Source organism: Spermophilus citellus (assembly GCF_964194105.1).
Source record: "Spermophilus citellus genome assembly, chromosome: 17".
NCBI classification, from domain to species: Eukaryota; Metazoa; Chordata; class Mammalia; order Rodentia; family Sciuridae; genus Spermophilus; species Spermophilus citellus.
Window position 1 is genome coordinate 2,943,369 of NC_138199.1, and position 15,813 is coordinate 2,959,181.

At 47.2% G+C, this 15,813-nt stretch overlaps 3 protein-coding genes across 4 annotated transcripts in view; 1 reads left to right on the forward strand and 2 right to left on the reverse strand.

Annotated features, from left to right (window-relative positions):
• TOP3A (DNA topoisomerase III alpha) overlaps positions 1 to 4,471 on the reverse strand; it is a 30,494-nt gene extending 26,023 nt beyond the window's left edge. The window contains exons 1-3 of the mRNA XM_081270526.1: positions 4,047 to 4,471; positions 1,686 to 1,745; positions 403 to 476 (exon numbers count right to left, since the gene is read on the reverse strand). Coding sequence (XP_081126652.1) covers positions 403 to 476; positions 1,686 to 1,745; positions 4,047 to 4,226 — 314 coding nt within the window. The 5' untranslated portion in view covers positions 4,227 to 4,471. The remainder of the gene's footprint in view (positions 1 to 402; positions 477 to 1,685; positions 1,746 to 4,046) is intronic.
• Positions 4,472 to 4,645: 174 nt separating this feature from the next.
• Positions 4,646 to 14,235, forward strand: SMCR8 (SMCR8-C9orf72 complex subunit). Its single transcript, XM_081270527.1, has 2 exons — positions 4,646 to 7,569; positions 9,733 to 14,235. The coding sequence occupies exons 1-2, from the start codon at positions 5,210 to 5,212 to the stop codon at positions 10,184 to 10,186; spliced, it is 2,814 nt and encodes a 937-aa protein (XP_081126653.1). The 5' UTR covers positions 4,646 to 5,209; the 3' UTR covers positions 10,187 to 14,235.
• A 147-nt stretch (positions 14,236 to 14,382) lies between these two features.
• The window catches only part of SHMT1 (serine hydroxymethyltransferase 1), a 29,307-nt gene continuing 27,876 nt past the window's right edge, over positions 14,383 to 15,813 (reverse strand). For both annotated transcript variants that reach the window (XM_081270529.1, XM_081270530.1), the window contains one exon: positions 14,383 to 15,606. In XM_081270529.1, coding sequence (XP_081126655.1) covers positions 15,434 to 15,606 — 173 coding nt within the window. In that variant the 3' untranslated portion in view covers positions 14,383 to 15,433. The remainder of the gene's footprint in view (positions 15,607 to 15,813) is intronic.

Genomic DNA, 15,813 nt, shown 5'->3' on the forward strand with positions numbered 1-15,813 from the left:
GAGCCCAAGAGTTTGAGACCATTTTGGGAAACATAGAAGACTCCATCTAAAGGGGTGGGGGGGAAAGGCCTCGAGTTAAAAGCAATGCTATATCTCTGCACAGACCACTGTTCACTCTCCCACAAAGATGAGCTGATAAGATATTTTGGAACCCTTTCATGCATATGTGCAACAGGATAAATGAAGTCCAATGACTGCATGAGAGGGTCTGTTTTGGGGGAACACCTAAGAGTGGTTATTTATTCTAAAGATAAACATTTACCCTGAATCAGATAATTCCAGGTCACTTTAGTATTATAAATTACATGGTAACATCAATATACCTCAAAATTCCTGGTTTTTTTTTTTTTTTACAATTTACAGTAATAATCAGAAAGTACTTCTCCTAGAAATTATACTGACCATTTTCGAAACTGCATCTGGAAATCATGAGCCAGTAAATGCCCAGAAACCGAAGTCATCACCATGGTAACACTCTGAATGATAACAAAATTCAAATTAATCTTTTTGTATTTACATTTTGCCATACAGTTCAAATCAAAAGAAGGAACTTCTATCAAAGAAAACACAAACAAAACAAAAGCAAAAATAAAAAAAACCACATTGACTGGCAGGGCTGGGGGTGTAGCTCAGAGGTAGAGGGCTTGCCTAGCATGAACAAGGCCCTGGGTTCAATCCCCAGCATTGCAAACAAAACAAACAAAACAAAGCTCCCAAATCCCAAACTAAAAAACAGTTGACTGGAAAGAAACAAACATATACAATAACTCTTCAAATCAAAAACATAGTAAGATAATCACCACTCTAATTCTAGTATCATAACACCTTTTGTATCATTTAAAGTTTTGTTACTCAGTGGCAGGGTGCTTGCTTAATATGCATGAGGCCCTGGGTTCAATCCTTAGTACTACATATACACAAACAAAAAAACAAAAACTCCTCATTTATTAGCTTCTTATAAAACAGATAAGAAGGGACCATATGCTATTAAAGCAACTTCTTTATAAGTTATAAAATTATCACCTTTAACCAGGAACCCTTAGGTAACAAAATTTAATTCTTTTTTTTGGGTGGTACTGGGGATTGAAACCAGGACTCTGAACACTGAGCTACATCTCCAGCCCTGTTTTTCATTCTGTTTTGAGTCAGGGTTTCACTGAACTACCCAGGCTGCCCTTCAATTTGCAATTCTTCCATCTCAGCCTCCTGAGTAGCTGGGATTACAAGTATGCACTACCACACCCTTAAAAAAAACACACAGACACACAGACACAGACACAGACACAGACACACACACACACACACACACACATGATGTAGTAGTAGGGATTGAACCCAGGAGCACTCTACCACTAAACTACATCCCTATCTTTTTTCATTTTTTATTTTGAAATAGGGTCTTGCTAAACTGTTAAGGCTAGCCTCATACTTGTAATCCTCCCACCTCAGTCTCCCAAGTAGCTAGGATTATAGGCATGTGCCACTGCATTCAGCTAAAAAAATTATTCTTAAGACGGTGACATATTTTACATATGGTCAGGCTAATTCTTCTTCACTGATTAAAAATAAACAATTAGGGAGGATGTATAGTATAGCCATGGCTGAAAACCCAAAGAATATACACCAAAATGGCACATGGACTTGAAACACACCTCAGCTTTATGACAAAAATATTTAGCACCTACCTGTCCATAGAGATGATAGTCAAATTCATAGATCTTGTTGAATTTAGAAAGTCCTTCTCTCTATAAAAATAAAAAATAAGTAAAAACTATAAACCGCATTAAAAAACAAATGATCATAAGCATAAGGATCAAGCAAAACTCAAATAAGTGGGTGTAGTGGTACATGCTTGTAATCCCAGTGGCTTGGAAGGTTGGGGTAGGAGGATGGTGAGTTCAAAAGCCTACCTCAGCAAAAATGAGGCGTTAAGCAAGTCAGTGAGACCCTGTCTCTAAATAAAATACAAAATAGGGCTGCAGATATGGCTTAATTGTTGAGTGCCCCTGAGTTCAATTCCTGGTACTCCCCTAAAATAAACAAATTAAAAAAAAAAAGCAACAATATTTCCCGTTGATTAAAAACTAGGCTAAATTACCCCCTGCCCCCCAGGACTGAACTCAGGACTTCAAGTGCACTCTGCCACTAAGCTAAATCCCCAACCCCTGGGCTAAATTACTAATAGCTTTTTTTTTTTTTTTTCGAGACAGGGTATTGCTATCCTGAGTTGCTGGGATTATAGATGTGTGCCACTGTGTTAGGCTAGAATCCATAGAATTTTTATTCTGGAAAGTAAGCTTGAGGTCAGCTAATATAACATCTTCTCATAGATGAGAAAGGACTTGTCCAAGGTCACATGACAAATTAATGGCATTAAGTGCTCTCATTCAAAGTCTCTTGAACATTTTTTTATTCTTCCCTCCTCTAATATCTTTGTGATTTCAAGATCATAACAGTGCACCAATAAACTAGTGACCACAACCAAGTCATTCACATTTCTGAATCTCAAAAAACAATTTTTCGGGCTGGGGATGTGGCTCAAGCGGTAGCGCGCTCGACTGGCATGCGTGCGGCCCGGGTTCGATCCTCAGCGCCACATACCAACAAAGATGTTGTGTCCGCCGAGAACTAAAAAATAAATATTAAAAATTCTCTCTCTCTCTCTCTCTCCCTCCCCTCTCTCACTCTCTCTTAAAAAAAAAAAAACAAAAAAAAAAAAAACAATTTTTCTTAGTTGTCAACGGATCTTTATTTATTTTATGTGGTGCTGAGGATCCAACCCAGTGCCTCACACATGCTAGGCAAGGACTCTACTGCTGAGCCACAACCCCCAGCCCCTCAATTAACTCTTTTTTTTTTTTCAATTTATTCTTCAATAAAGTCATTTCTTTATTTCCCCTGGCTCTGAAATTCAATGACACCACAAGCTGCAACCAAAATCCAACCTATGAAGCACCTCTGCTGCTGCAAGTGTGGTTAAGCAAGACCCTCTCTGAGTAGTTCCCACCTTCCCAACTGGCATTCAAAGTTCTACCAGCACTGAACAGAAGAGAAAGGTCACCTGAGGACTGGGAAATGTAACCTCTTTTGTGAAGTCTTTCCCAGACATTCTCTCTACTATTCCTTTCTTTGCTTCATCTCTAGTAGATTCCAGTAGTCTTTTTTTTTTTTTTTTTTGAAGTGTTGGGGAATAAACCCAGAACTTTGAGCATGTTAGGCTAGTGCTGTACCACTGAGTCCTATTCCTAGCCCCCAGCAGTCTGTTTTCCATCTGTCCTATAATACATCCTTAACAATAGTAGGCAGGTCCTATTCATTTATCCCTAAAACAGAGCCTGCTCCATGGTCAGTGTGCACTGAATAACACAATTCCTGCCTTTGAGGGACTTAAATTTTGATAGAGGAGTTTATGATTTGGCCATGTTTCTTGGTGCAGTTGTATGGCTTTGAAATAGCAAAGATGTTGAAGGATGAAGGAACAAATGGCCTTCATCTGTAGGAGTAGGAACAAGGTTGACTTCACTTCTAATCCCCAAATCTTACAGTGCAGCCCCATCAAGGTGCGATTAGAGAAGGAAAAAAAATCAAAGGGACTGCAGAAGTTGTGGCAGAGGAAGACTGGGGAGCCATCAGCCAAGACTTGAATTTCAAAAGTTAAGGTGTATGATTAGGGGTTTCCAACTGCACTGAACTTCGGAATCTGAAGGGAAAAATATTAAAATACAGATTTCCCTAGAACCACTCCAGATCCTGTGTCCCAGGAGTTTCGGAGAATTGGTCAAGTTTGGGAAAGCTGTTGTGGGCATAGATCAAAGGTTTTCGAGCAAATGCGGGGCTCACCCTAACTACATTTAAAACCGCACATCGGTCGGAGGAGAACCTGGGGCTTGGGAGGGCAGACAAGCGGCCTCGGCAGTGGTCTGGACGAGAGACAGCAAAGACTGAGCGGGGAGAAGTCGCCTTCCTCTTGGTTATGAACGCCCACTACGCGGTCCGCTCGGTGGGCTTCCCTCCAGGGGCCGAGCCTACTCAGAGCGCTCTCTTACCCGCCTCATGCGACCGTTGGACAGCAGGTCCGCGATACCCTTGGCCGCGTCATTTTTCTCGGCCACACAGAGGACTTTCCGCACGCCTCGGAAGGCAACTTCCATGGCGGAGCGGGACAAGTCACGGCATGTAGACTGTCGCAGCCAACGGAACACGTATCGGGTGACTGGGAAGATCATCCCTAGGCCCCGCGCCCGCGGTCGATCCCACTCCGCGGTTGCCCGAGCATGTCGGGGAAGCCGGTACCGCCCACCGCAAGGGAACTAGAATCTCTAGGCGCCGACCGCGCTTTCGACCAGTCAACTCGCAGGCCTTCGGAAAGCTGTCAATGGGCTTTCTCCCGGCCGCTGCCTCCTCTACAACGATCCCCGCACTTCAGGGTCCTACTTCCGCCCGCCTTTCTGGAGTGCTTCCGCCAGGCGCGCGTCCTACACCGGTCACGAACTACAACTCCCAGACTGCCCTGCACTCCCGTTCAAGGTTTTTTCCGCCCCCCTCTCTGGGTCCCCGCACTGCCCCACTTTCCCTCTGTTCAGGACAGTGGTTGGTAATAGGACTCATCGTTGGGAGAGGCTGACCGCTGGATAGTCCCGTCCAAAGTGCTCGGTCTCTAACGACCTTTTTCTCTCTAGCTCAGACGTTGGCACGGGCGCTTCCGGGTCACGCAATACCGATGACCGCGAGTCATGTGATACCAAGATGGCGGCACCGCGATAGCCGGCTCCGGGTTGTGGCGTCCAAGAAGCCGCGACGGTTTCTGCCCTCTGGCCGTGGGGGCGGCAACCTTGGCTGACTCCTGCGGCGGCCCGTAGCCCGTGTTGGGTACCCGATCCTGGGGCTGGGGCTGTTGCTGTCGCAGCGTGTTCGGGGGAGTGCTGGTGACCTCGCTGCAGGTGCCTTGGCTGGCCGGAGGAAGAGGCGAGCAAGCAGCCTCCTTGATCACTTGGGCCTTTGATGTTCATGAGGACTTGGAGGGCTCTGGAGGAGCTACCTCTCAGAGGGAGTTGCGGAAGTTCCAGCCGTCGCGTGTGTGAGGCAGCCTTGGACCCCTGGGGGCTCAAAGGAGGCAGCAAGGACCGTGCTTCCTCCTAGCTTGGTCGCCTTGATTAACCCTGCATTGCTTCCCACTTCCTCTCAATGTTCTCTCCATTTATCAGGAAATATGATCAGCGCCCCTGACGTGGTGGCCTTCACCAAAGAAGACGAATACGAGGAAGAGCCTTATAATGAGCCGGCCCTGCCTGAGGAGTATTCAGTGCCACTCTTCCCTTTCACCAGCCAGGGGGCCAACCCGTGGTCAAAACTGTCCGGGGCCAAGTTCTCGAGGGATTTCATCCTTATTTCCGAGTTCTCTGAGCAGGTGGGACCCCAACCCTTGTTGACCATCCCTAATGACACCAAAGTTTTTGGCACTTTTGATCTCAATTACTTTTCCTTGCGGATCATGTCTGTGGATTATCAGGCTTCCTTCGTGGGCCATCCTCCAGGTTCTGCCTACCCTAAGCTAAACTTTGTGGAGGACTCCAAGGTGGTGCTGGGAGACTCCAAGGAAGGAGCCTTTGCGTATGTGCACCACCTTACTCTGTATGACCTGGAGGCCCGTGGCTTTGTGAGGCCTTTTTGCATGGCTTATATCTCGGCAGACCAGCATAAAATCATGCAGCAGTTCCAGGAGCTTTCAGCTGAATTTTCCAAAGCATCGGAATGCTTAAAGACGGGCAACAGGAAGGCATTTGCTGGAGAACTTGAAAAAAAACTGAAAGACTTGGATTACACTAGGACAGTGCTGCACACAGAAACAGAGATCCAGAAGAAAGCCAATGACAAAGGCTTTTATTCATCTCAGGCCATTGAGAAAGCCAATGAACTGGCCAGTGTGGAGAAGTCCATCATTGAGCATCAAGACCTGCTGAAGCAGATCCGCTCATACCCTCATAGGAAGGTGAAGGGGTCTGATTTGTCTTCTGGTGAGATACAACACTCCCAGGATCAGGCCAACCAGGCATCTGCTACCTCTAATCCTGATGAGTCTGCTGACACAGACCTTTATGCCTGCCGACCAGCTTACATCCCCAAACTCATCAAGGCAAAGTCCACTAAGTGTTTTGACAAGAAGTTGAAGACCTTGGAGGAACTCTGTGACACTGAGTATTTTACCCAGACCCTGGCCCAGCTCAGCCACATCGAGCACATGTTCAGAGGAGACCTGTGCTACCTCCTGACTAGTCAGATTGATAGAGCACTTCTAAAACAGCAGCACATAACAAACTTCCTCTTTGAAGACTTTGTAGAGGTTGATGACAGGGTGGTGGAGAAACAAGAGAGTGTATCTTCTCAGCCCAGACAAGACAAGCTGCTTTCCAGACCTTTGGAAGAATGCCCAATTCCTAAAGTGTTAATTAGTGTTGGTTCTTACAAGTCCAGTGTGGAGTCTGTGTTGATAAAGATGGAGCAGGAACTTGGAGATGAGGAATACAAAGAAGTAGAGGTGACAGAGCCAAGCAGTTTTGACCCCCAGGAAAACCTAGACTACCTGGACATGGATATGAAAGGGAGTATCAGCAGTGGTGAAAGCATTGAGGTTTTGGGCACGGAGAAGTCCACCTGTGTGCTGTCTAAATCTGACAGCCAGGGCAGCCTCACGGTACCATTGAGCCCCCAGGTGGTCCGGAGCAAAGCAGTTAGCCACAGGACCATCAGTGAGGACAGTATTGAAGTTCTGAGCACCTGTCCTTCTGAAGCCCTCATCCCTGATGACTTTAAGGCCAGCTACCCAAGTGCCATTAATGAAGAAGAATCCTATGCAGATAATGAGGGGGCCATCCATTTCCAAGCAAGCATCAGTCCACCAGAGCTGGGTGAGGCTGGAGAGGGCAGCTTGGAAAATACCCCATCCCAAATAGACTCTTCTTGCTGTATTGGGAAAGAGAGTGATGGTCAGCTGGTGCCACTCCCCACTCCAGCCCACACTTTCTCTGATGAGGATGGTGTGGTGAGCATCCCCCCACAGCGCTACCGGCAAAAGGATGAAGGATTCCATGTGGACTTTGCCGTGGAAAACACCAACCCTTCTTCCCGAGACAACAGTTGTGAAACATTCCCAGCTTATGAGCTGGACCCAAGCTATCTGCTGGCTAGCCGGGATGTCAGTAAGACCAGCCTGGACAACTATTCAGATACCACCAGCTATGTAAGCAGTGTGGCCTCTACCAGCTCGGACAGGACTCCCTCTTTTGCTCATCCTGTTGGCCCACCTTCTGAGAGGCATAAAAAGCGGGCTGGCCAGAACGCCTTAAAATTCATCCGCCAGTACCCTTTTGCCCACCCAGCCATCTACTCCCTGCTCAGTGGGAGGACACTAGTGGTCCTTGGGGAAGACGAGACTATAGTCAGGAAGCTTGTGACGGCACTATCTATCTTTGTTCCCAACTACGGCCGCTATGCCAAACCTGTGAAGCACTGGGTCTCCTCCCCTTTGCACATTATGGATTTTCAGAAGTGGAAACTTATTGGCCTGCAGAGGTAATTGGCTCCAGGTGGTGGGGAAAGGCCCTGGTCAGTTTGAGATAAGGCAGGTTGATGTCATGGACAGAACCAGGAAACTTGGTTTCTAGACAGGGCCCAACACCAACTGATAGTGTTGCTTTGACAAGTCATTATTCTCTGACTTCTGTTTCCTTTCCTCTTGGGTTGGGGGAGGGGTCATACTTCCTAAGTGGTTGCCAACCCATCTGCCCCCCTGCTGTGTCAGAATTATTTGGGAAGATTTTTTAAAATCACGGATTCCTAGGCTTTATCCTAAAGATTCTTGGTCTGCAGTAAGAACACGGACTTTACATGGGTCACCACCTCCCGAGTCCCCTTTTTATTTGCCCCATGAGTAGAAGTTATGGACCTCACTCCGACCCTTGTTGCATTAGACTATTGGGGTGGTGATGGTGGTGTTATAGCAAGTGCCACTTCTTGACTTAAATCACCTGTGGAGAATCCACTCCAGGCTGTGCCAGCAGGTTTTGGGGACAAGCTGAAGGTACCTGAGCAAGACAATGCTCTGGAAGAATTCATATTCAGGAGAGAAGACAGGTGACCAGAGCATTGGCATTCAGGGAGATAAATGGGATATTCCCTATGTTCTGAGAAGACCAAAGAAGCAACTTAGTGACACATAGGAAATGAGGGGATGGTGCTTTGAGAAGGACCTGGGTCTTTGGCTTGAGTGAACAGGAGGGTGGGTTGGCTACTCACTGGGTCAGGAAGACCAAGTAAGAGACCAGGCATGGCTCTGAATGAGCCATTCTAGGGCCTCCCAGGGAAACCATCCAGTCCCTGAAAAGAAAGCCCTTCCTAGATGGCTTTTGGTTGCTGATACTTATGGAATGATGGGTCAGTATCCCCCCACACCCCTCCTTCTGTTCTCCAATTCACTCTTCTCATCCCAACTTTTAACTTGTCAGAGGTAGAGAATCTAAAAGACACAAGTAGGGGAAGCTTATAGCTCATCAATCTGTCAACACATGATGACTCATCTGAATCAGGGTGGTCCAGAATGGTGAAAGGCTGGAGTGCCTTGTGGAGGGGTTCTGAGGGCCAGGCTGGCCAAGTTCGAAAGGTTGGCAGTGATATGTGAGTGATGGGGTGAGGGTGCCAGGCAAGGTTGCTGGCCTGTAGGCAGTATATTTGCCCCCTGGAGGGGAAGAGGGAGTCTCAAATCTGAATTCTGGGGCCACCCTATACTGGCCCATTCATTTTGGGGTCACTCCTCCATTCTAAGAAAAATAAGAGGGTTGGATCACTGAATGGTCATTTGCCAAATATTTATGAGGACAACTAAATGCCAGATTCTGCCTAGTGCCAGGATTACAAGGTGAGCCACTCCTTCCCTCCTGTAGTACACATCATGTTCCTCACTATGATGTGAGGGATGAGACCAAATCAGTACAGTCTTAGATCTCTAGGATGCAGTGCTTCTTGTGCATTCCTGACTGATGTGAGGGATGACACCAAATCAGTACAGTCTTAGATCTCTAGGATAGCAGTGCTCCTTGTGAAGTGGGGAGGTGAGTAAACAGCAGTTGCCACATTGGTTAGTGCTGGGCTCAGAGTAGCAATGATGATGACAGAAGCACTGACTGTGGGCTAGTCACCATACTAACATGGCTCATTTTGTCATGCAGTGACCCAACAAGGAATGTAACAGTAGGAACAGTCATCTCTACCTCATAGAGAAGCCTTCAGGGTAAGGACCCTGGTCCCAGAGTCACAGAAGCAGAGGAACATAGAGCAGCTCAGGGAGGGAAGAATATGATTTAAATAGGCATGAGTCAAACCCAAGCAGAGAGAAGGGCATTGTAAGCAAGGCAAACAGGAAGGGTATTTTTGAAGCCCCACAAAAGGCTTGGCCTGCTCTAGGAAAGTCCCTTCAGGTAAGTACTAGAAGAGGATTCAGAAGCCATCAGGAATCAGACTTCACAGGGCCTTATAAACAAGCCAAGGTATTTGAACTTGGTTATGAGGGCAGTGAGGACCCCTTTGAAGAGCCTGATGATCAGATTTGCTTTCCAGGAGACAGTGTATGCTGGCTGGGTGGGAATTATCCTGGAGACAGCAAGCCCCACAATCATAGCATCTGCCCCTCCATCTTCCTAATCCCTGCCCTTCCTCCTTACCTTGACTTGTTTGTTTCAGAGTGGCCTCCCCTGGCAGTGCGGGCACCCTCCATGCCCTGAGCCGCTATAGCCGCTACACAAGCATCCTGGATCTGGACAACAAAACCCTGCGCTGCCCCCTGTACAGGGGCACTCTGGTGCCCCGCTTGGCAGACCATCGCACTCAGATCAAGCGGGGCAGCACTTATTATCTGCACGTCCAGAGCATGCTCACCCAGCTGTGCTCCAAGGCCTTTCTCTACACCTTCTGCCACCACCTGCACCTGCCTGCCCATGACAAGGAGACGGAGGAGCTGGTTGCCAGCCGCCAGGTGAGCTTCCTGAGGCTGAACCTGGGCCTGGTGAATGAAGATGTCAGGGTGGTCCAGTACCTGGCTGAGCTGCTAAAGCTGCACTATATGCAGGAGTCTCCTGGGTCCAGTCACCCCATGCTCAGGTTTGACTATGTCCCCAGCTTTTTGTATAAAATCTGAAGTTGGTCCCAGCCACTGTGACCAAGACCTGTGACTCAGGGTATGGGAAGGGGAGGGATTGGTGTGACCGGATGGTTGCTCAAGCTGGACTGTTGAGCCCTCTGGTGGTGTCAATGAAGGAAACGGAGGTGGCAGTTGTGGTTCCCATGTGGCTCTGGGCAGTTTGTGAGATGGGCTGGGTAGAGGTGGGAACCTGGCTCTGAAGGTGTTCACAGCTCCCTGGTCAGTGGTGCCCAGATAGGGGGTGTCCTTGGCTTTCAGAGGGTCGGTGGCTCAGCTGGGGAGAGAAGACCCTAGGTTCCTTGATGGGAAGAGGTGTAAACACTGGCTATTCATCATTACTGGACTCTGGGATGGCAAAATTGGCTAGAAAGCATCCTGCTTACTGATGATTTGGTGGAAAACTGAACCCGAGAACATCTACTGCCTCATTGAGACCCTTGCTGTGGCTCTGTTTGGCCTCTTGGAGCCCATCAAACCAGAGAAGACCCATAAATGAAGAAGATTGGAGGGAGAAAGCTCTGGCTAGCCAGGGAATGGAAATGCCCCAGAGGACATGAGCAGCCCCTTGGTTTTGCCCTCACTTCTGCCAGGGAAGAAAACGCCTGTAAATGGTCCCTAGAGATCACTCCTCATGGTCATCACTAGGCCCAGATGTGAAGCAGGAACCAGAAGACCACAGCCAGAATGAGGATTGTCCTGGGAGCTACAGATGAAATAGGCCATAGGGCCATGAGGCCATGACCACTGTGCAAGAGACGAGTTGCCCGCAGCTCTCCTGGGCCTCCCACTGGCTCTTCCCAGCCAGAGTACAGGAATACTGTCTCCCTTAGGAAGCTCTGCAGACAGGCTGAGACTTGGTAAAGGTACACTCCAGTAGCCACCCACGGCAAGCCTTTGCAACCACTTTACTACCTCTCATGGGGTTTTCTGGACTGGGTCACACCAGGGTTCTGTTCAGCTGGATAGTGTGGGTGGTCATCTTGGCCAGCTGGAATTGAAATGGGAGGGTCTTCCTGGACCAGCGCCCATGTGGCTCTCCTTATAGACTTATCTTTTGGAAAGCTGTGTGCATCTGTCCCCACAGCTCATGATAATCCCCATGTGAGTCCCCCTTCAAGGAAGGCATTTGAGACTGGGAAGGAGATACCCTCTGGTTGCTGTCCCACTAATGACAACCAGCACAGCCTCCCTAGGGCTTCTTCCATCGCTGCCACTGATGTGCAGACAGAAGGGGTCTCACAACCTTGAAAATGTCATACTTTTTTAAAAGTGTTTTCCTTAGAGGGGAAAACTCTGGGTATTGCTTCTTTTAAATTTTTTTCCATGAAAATTGCAGTAAACTGGACCTGAGTCAGCTCTGTGTGTGCATCTCTGGGGTCCCGGTTGCTCTGTCATCCTGTGCCACCATCAAGGTTTCTCATGGAGGGAGGTAGCTCTACTTCTTACTGAGGGGCAGAGACTGCTAGTGGAAGCTGAGTGACCAAAGTCTGTGTCACATCACTTTCCTTGTCTGTCATTGGCACAAAGATGTGGCCTGTTGACTCTGGCCACTAGCTTTCAGTCAAGGTCCCCATTCCTGACACAGGGTGTAATTTTGCTTCTGAGGTTGTAACCGAAAACCTTTTGTGGCAGATGGTTCTGCCTGTATCCTGTTGATTCTTTGTCCTTGTGTTCAGCACATATGTTCACAGAAGTCACCAGGATGCCTTGGCAGCTTCTGACTGGAACATCTGTTGACTTTCTTCTTGTGGGCTCCCTCGACCTGTTCTTGCTTCCCCGTCATGTTCCAGATATACTTTGATTTCTGAGTGGCTAAGTGCTATCTTCTCCTGCCTCCAAGGACACAACTTTGATATTTTATCTTTAAGGGAGGGAAGGTCTGTGGAGTCCAAATGACCAGGTGGGAAACTATCACTGGTACCATTGCCATTGCTTTCCTATGTGTCACACCAGCACAGAAACTTCATGACTAACACTGCGCTCGCTAGGGGAACTGATAAAGGTGGAAGATGAGCTTCAGGCAGATGCTGAACAGCCACACTTGGCTTTCTGGAACCTAAAGCCATGCACTGAGAGGTCCTAAGTGGCAGTCCCTTTGGGGAGTATCTGCTTGGCACTCAGCCTCAAGGGCGTCTCAGAGAAGTAAAAGGCAAGAGACTGGTGGGGAGTTAGTGGAGCAAATGGCCCAGGGCAGCCACAGCCACAGAAATGGCAAAAAGGGACACCTCTCCTTTAAAGTGGTTCTTCATTATGGCTTCACTGACTAATGTTTGAACTCCCAGTTTATGTTTTGGTTAAAAATGAGCTTTTCCACATAGTGGTTTCAAAGGCTTATTTGATACAAAGTGTGCTTCCTTTTAGAAGGATCTTGAAAGTGGTGCTGACACTGAGTCATAGCTTGGGCAGAGGCATTTAATACCAATGCTCTGCCAATCTCTAGCCCCTCCACTTCAGAAGAATCAACCTTCATGAAGTTTCCCATCTACACACCTCAAGGGTTTGGGAAACCTTTGTAATAGGATCTCTTCAAGAGTTTTCATCTTAAGTATTCCTCATACAACATTAAAAAACAACACTTCCCCAAAAGGAGGTGACATTAGTGCCCCTTATTACTTTAATCCCAACTATTGCTTCGAGGGCTCTGGTACTGAAACTAGTTGTCTGAGGTTTGTTTCGACTGGACCTCTAACCCAATATTTCCCTCACAATTTTTAAAGCAGTCCTGGTTAAGAACCACCTGATCAGACTGCCAGTTAATACACTACCGACTTTCAGAAGCTCCATTATAGAGATGAGCTCATAGTCTTCTACAGCAGATGATTATTTCCCTAGGAATCTTGCTACTTCAGTGAAACTTGTAACCTTGTAACTCTTCCATAATGTACAACAATGACTGAAGTTACATTGTTCCTGAATTTGGAAATAGACTGATTATTTCAGACGCATCTAACATATTTCAGATCAGTTGCTGGAGCAAACTATAGATTTCAGCCCCACACAATAAGTCCCATTTCAATATCCTAGGAAAGCCAGTAGTAGATTCCACTCTAGTTCTCAGGGCTGTTGCAGTTGAGCCATGTGGTGTGGAGGCAGAGAGCAGCCTCCACTCCCTGGACATCTTGCATGCATACTGACTAGTGCTGAACACATGTCCTACACCACAACCTGAACTATGCATGTGAGCCAGCGTCTTGTGCTGCCATATTGTACCTTCCCTGCACAGCTGGTAGTGCCAACTCAGCATATAGGGATGAGTCATTACACGTACAAGGCCAGTGGGGGAACTGACCCTCAGAGCAGGCAAGCAGGCCTCTCCTAGGCTCCTGTACTTTCTGCTTCCCTGGAGAGATCACATGTACTTTGGCTTGTGCTTTGAAGCAAACTAGCAGGCTCTGTCTTTGTCCTAGTACCATGATTGGAAGTGACAACTGGAATCTTTAGAAGACATTTAGCATTAATAGACTGTAAATAAAATGGAAAAGCATCAAATTTCTACTTCTGGTTGGAAAAGTGAAGTCAATCTCAGCTGATAAGGCAGGGCACGCTAAGCTTTCCTGAGCCCCTCCTTTGACCTCTGAGCCTTATAAGGTTTGTGAAAGCTTTGGGAAAGAGGTGGCAGGAGGGGATGGGGATGTTGGGTTGGGGAATGAGCACTCAGCAGCATGTTAACCTCTGGGATGGAGCTCAGCTTCCGGGAGGAACTCCTCAGCTCCAAAATCGGGGTGTCACATAGGGTCTTAGGGGATGTCCAGTTATCTTCAGCTCCTAAATCAAAGGCAGAGGGATGGGGACTGATTTGTCACCTATACCCATGAAGAACACTGTAGTTGTCCCTACACATAGTGGAAGAAATACCAACAGACTATATCCTAGGCCACAAGGAGCATCATCTGCAAGACAGGACCCCAGGGAGCTGTATCCAGGCTGGAGCCACAGGTTGAATGGAGATAAATGCCATTTTTAAGATTGCAGCTAGAAGCATAATCTGTGATGAACTCTTGTTATTTTCTAAAAAGCTATTTTACTACTGCATGTTCCTGTGGTATCTGTGAATGTGTATCCCAACCCCACAAGCTGCAGTTGTCACAGTGGCTGGAGTTGGAGTAGGACTGATGCATTGACAGCATCTCACAGGTGTTTTACTGCACAAGAGTTTAACCAGAGTAAATGCCAAACAAATAGTATGAGGAGTAGACTTTTTAAGAAATTAATTTATTTGAGTTCAGATTATTTTTGAAATATAAAAATTGGTTGTATTTTTTAAAGCTGTAATTCTTGTAGACATTCTGTGGTTAAAATTTCAATTGTGCTTATTAAAATGGTCATCTATAGTTTGCATTTCAGCTATGTGAAAAATAAAGATTCTTTGGGAAGGTGACATTGAGTTCCTGATTATAGGAGGGAGTTGGTTTTCTTGGGTGGAGCAGGAAAGCCTCTGGCCCCTGGCTGACTCCCATACCAAGAAGGGACTGGGCCCTTCTCTGGATAGAAGGTGGAACAGATTGTTTGTACAACACTTATTTTTGATGCTGGGGATCAAACATGGGGCTTCATGCATGCTAAGAACATGCTCTACAAGTGAGCTATACCCCTAGCCCTTTTACAACAGATTTTGAGGTGCTGACAGCAAATGCTCCCACTGTACTGGGTACCCTTGTATATACTTGTCTAACTTGTAATTTAAAATACACAGCAGAAGCTTCAGAATTGCCCTCTCCAGTTGTAATGGTCACAATTCAGTGCTCCTTTGGCAACAATCCCATTGGGCAACAAAACAGGAAGAGTGGGCAGCATTTATAAGCTGTGAACTGGGGTATTTCTTAACCTGTCACAGCAAGTCAGGGGAGAGCCCAGCAACTTAGAGAATGCAGAGGAAAATACTGGAATCTTTCTAATAGCTTTCTCCTATACTGCTGTCTAAATGATTAAGGCTAAAGGGCTATACAGTATTTCTTTTTCTAGAATTAAATACAACTGTTGAAAATCGGAGGTTCAAATTTAAATTACTTAAGAACCTAAGAATTACTAACAATCAGACTTAAATAAATTTCAATTTGTGAAAACAAGAAAAGACCAAAAGAAATGCCCTCAAAAGGGCAGAGAGGGGTCCCTTGTGGGGCACCTCCATCATCTCTCTTGAGGGACTGAGTCCTCAGGCAGGCGACTCCCTGGGCAGTGCTCCTGCCTGCCCTTCTGGTGTGCGGTGGTGGCGCCAGGTCAAGTGCAGGGAGTAGGATGACAACTTCAGAAGTCAGGCAGGCCAGGCAGAGGGAAGAGAGAAGCAAAGCTCTCCACTTCCTCCCGGAGGGCCTGCACAGCTTTCTGGTGCTTCTCATCCCCTACCAGCTTCTCCTTGAACTCCTTCAGGGAGGCCTTCGAGCCCAGGTTGCTCTGAATCTGCAGAGTCAGTTCTATCCCTGGGCCATAAGACATAGTGACTCACTTGTGGGCCCATCCCACCCTAGCCACCCCAAAAGGAAGGACAGTTGGAAGTCCAAAGCACACTGCCGCAATGTCCCCAAGCTGGGAGTGACCAAACTTTATAGGTATTAATGTTCCTCTCAGAGGTGAGTCTTGTGTGTGACATCCCTGAGCAGCATACATTTACAGACCTCTCAAATAAG

Bases quoted from the DNA above. Each gene is read 5' to 3' on its own strand.
- SMCR8 (XM_081270527.1), top strand. From the start codon at position 5,210: ATGATCAGCGCCCCTGACGTGGTGGCCTTCACCAAAGAAGACGAATAC. The intron at 7,570-9,732 runs GTAATTGGCTCC...TGTTTGTTTCAG, and splicing joins AAACTTATTGGCCTGCAGAG to AGTGGCCTCCCCTGGCAGTG.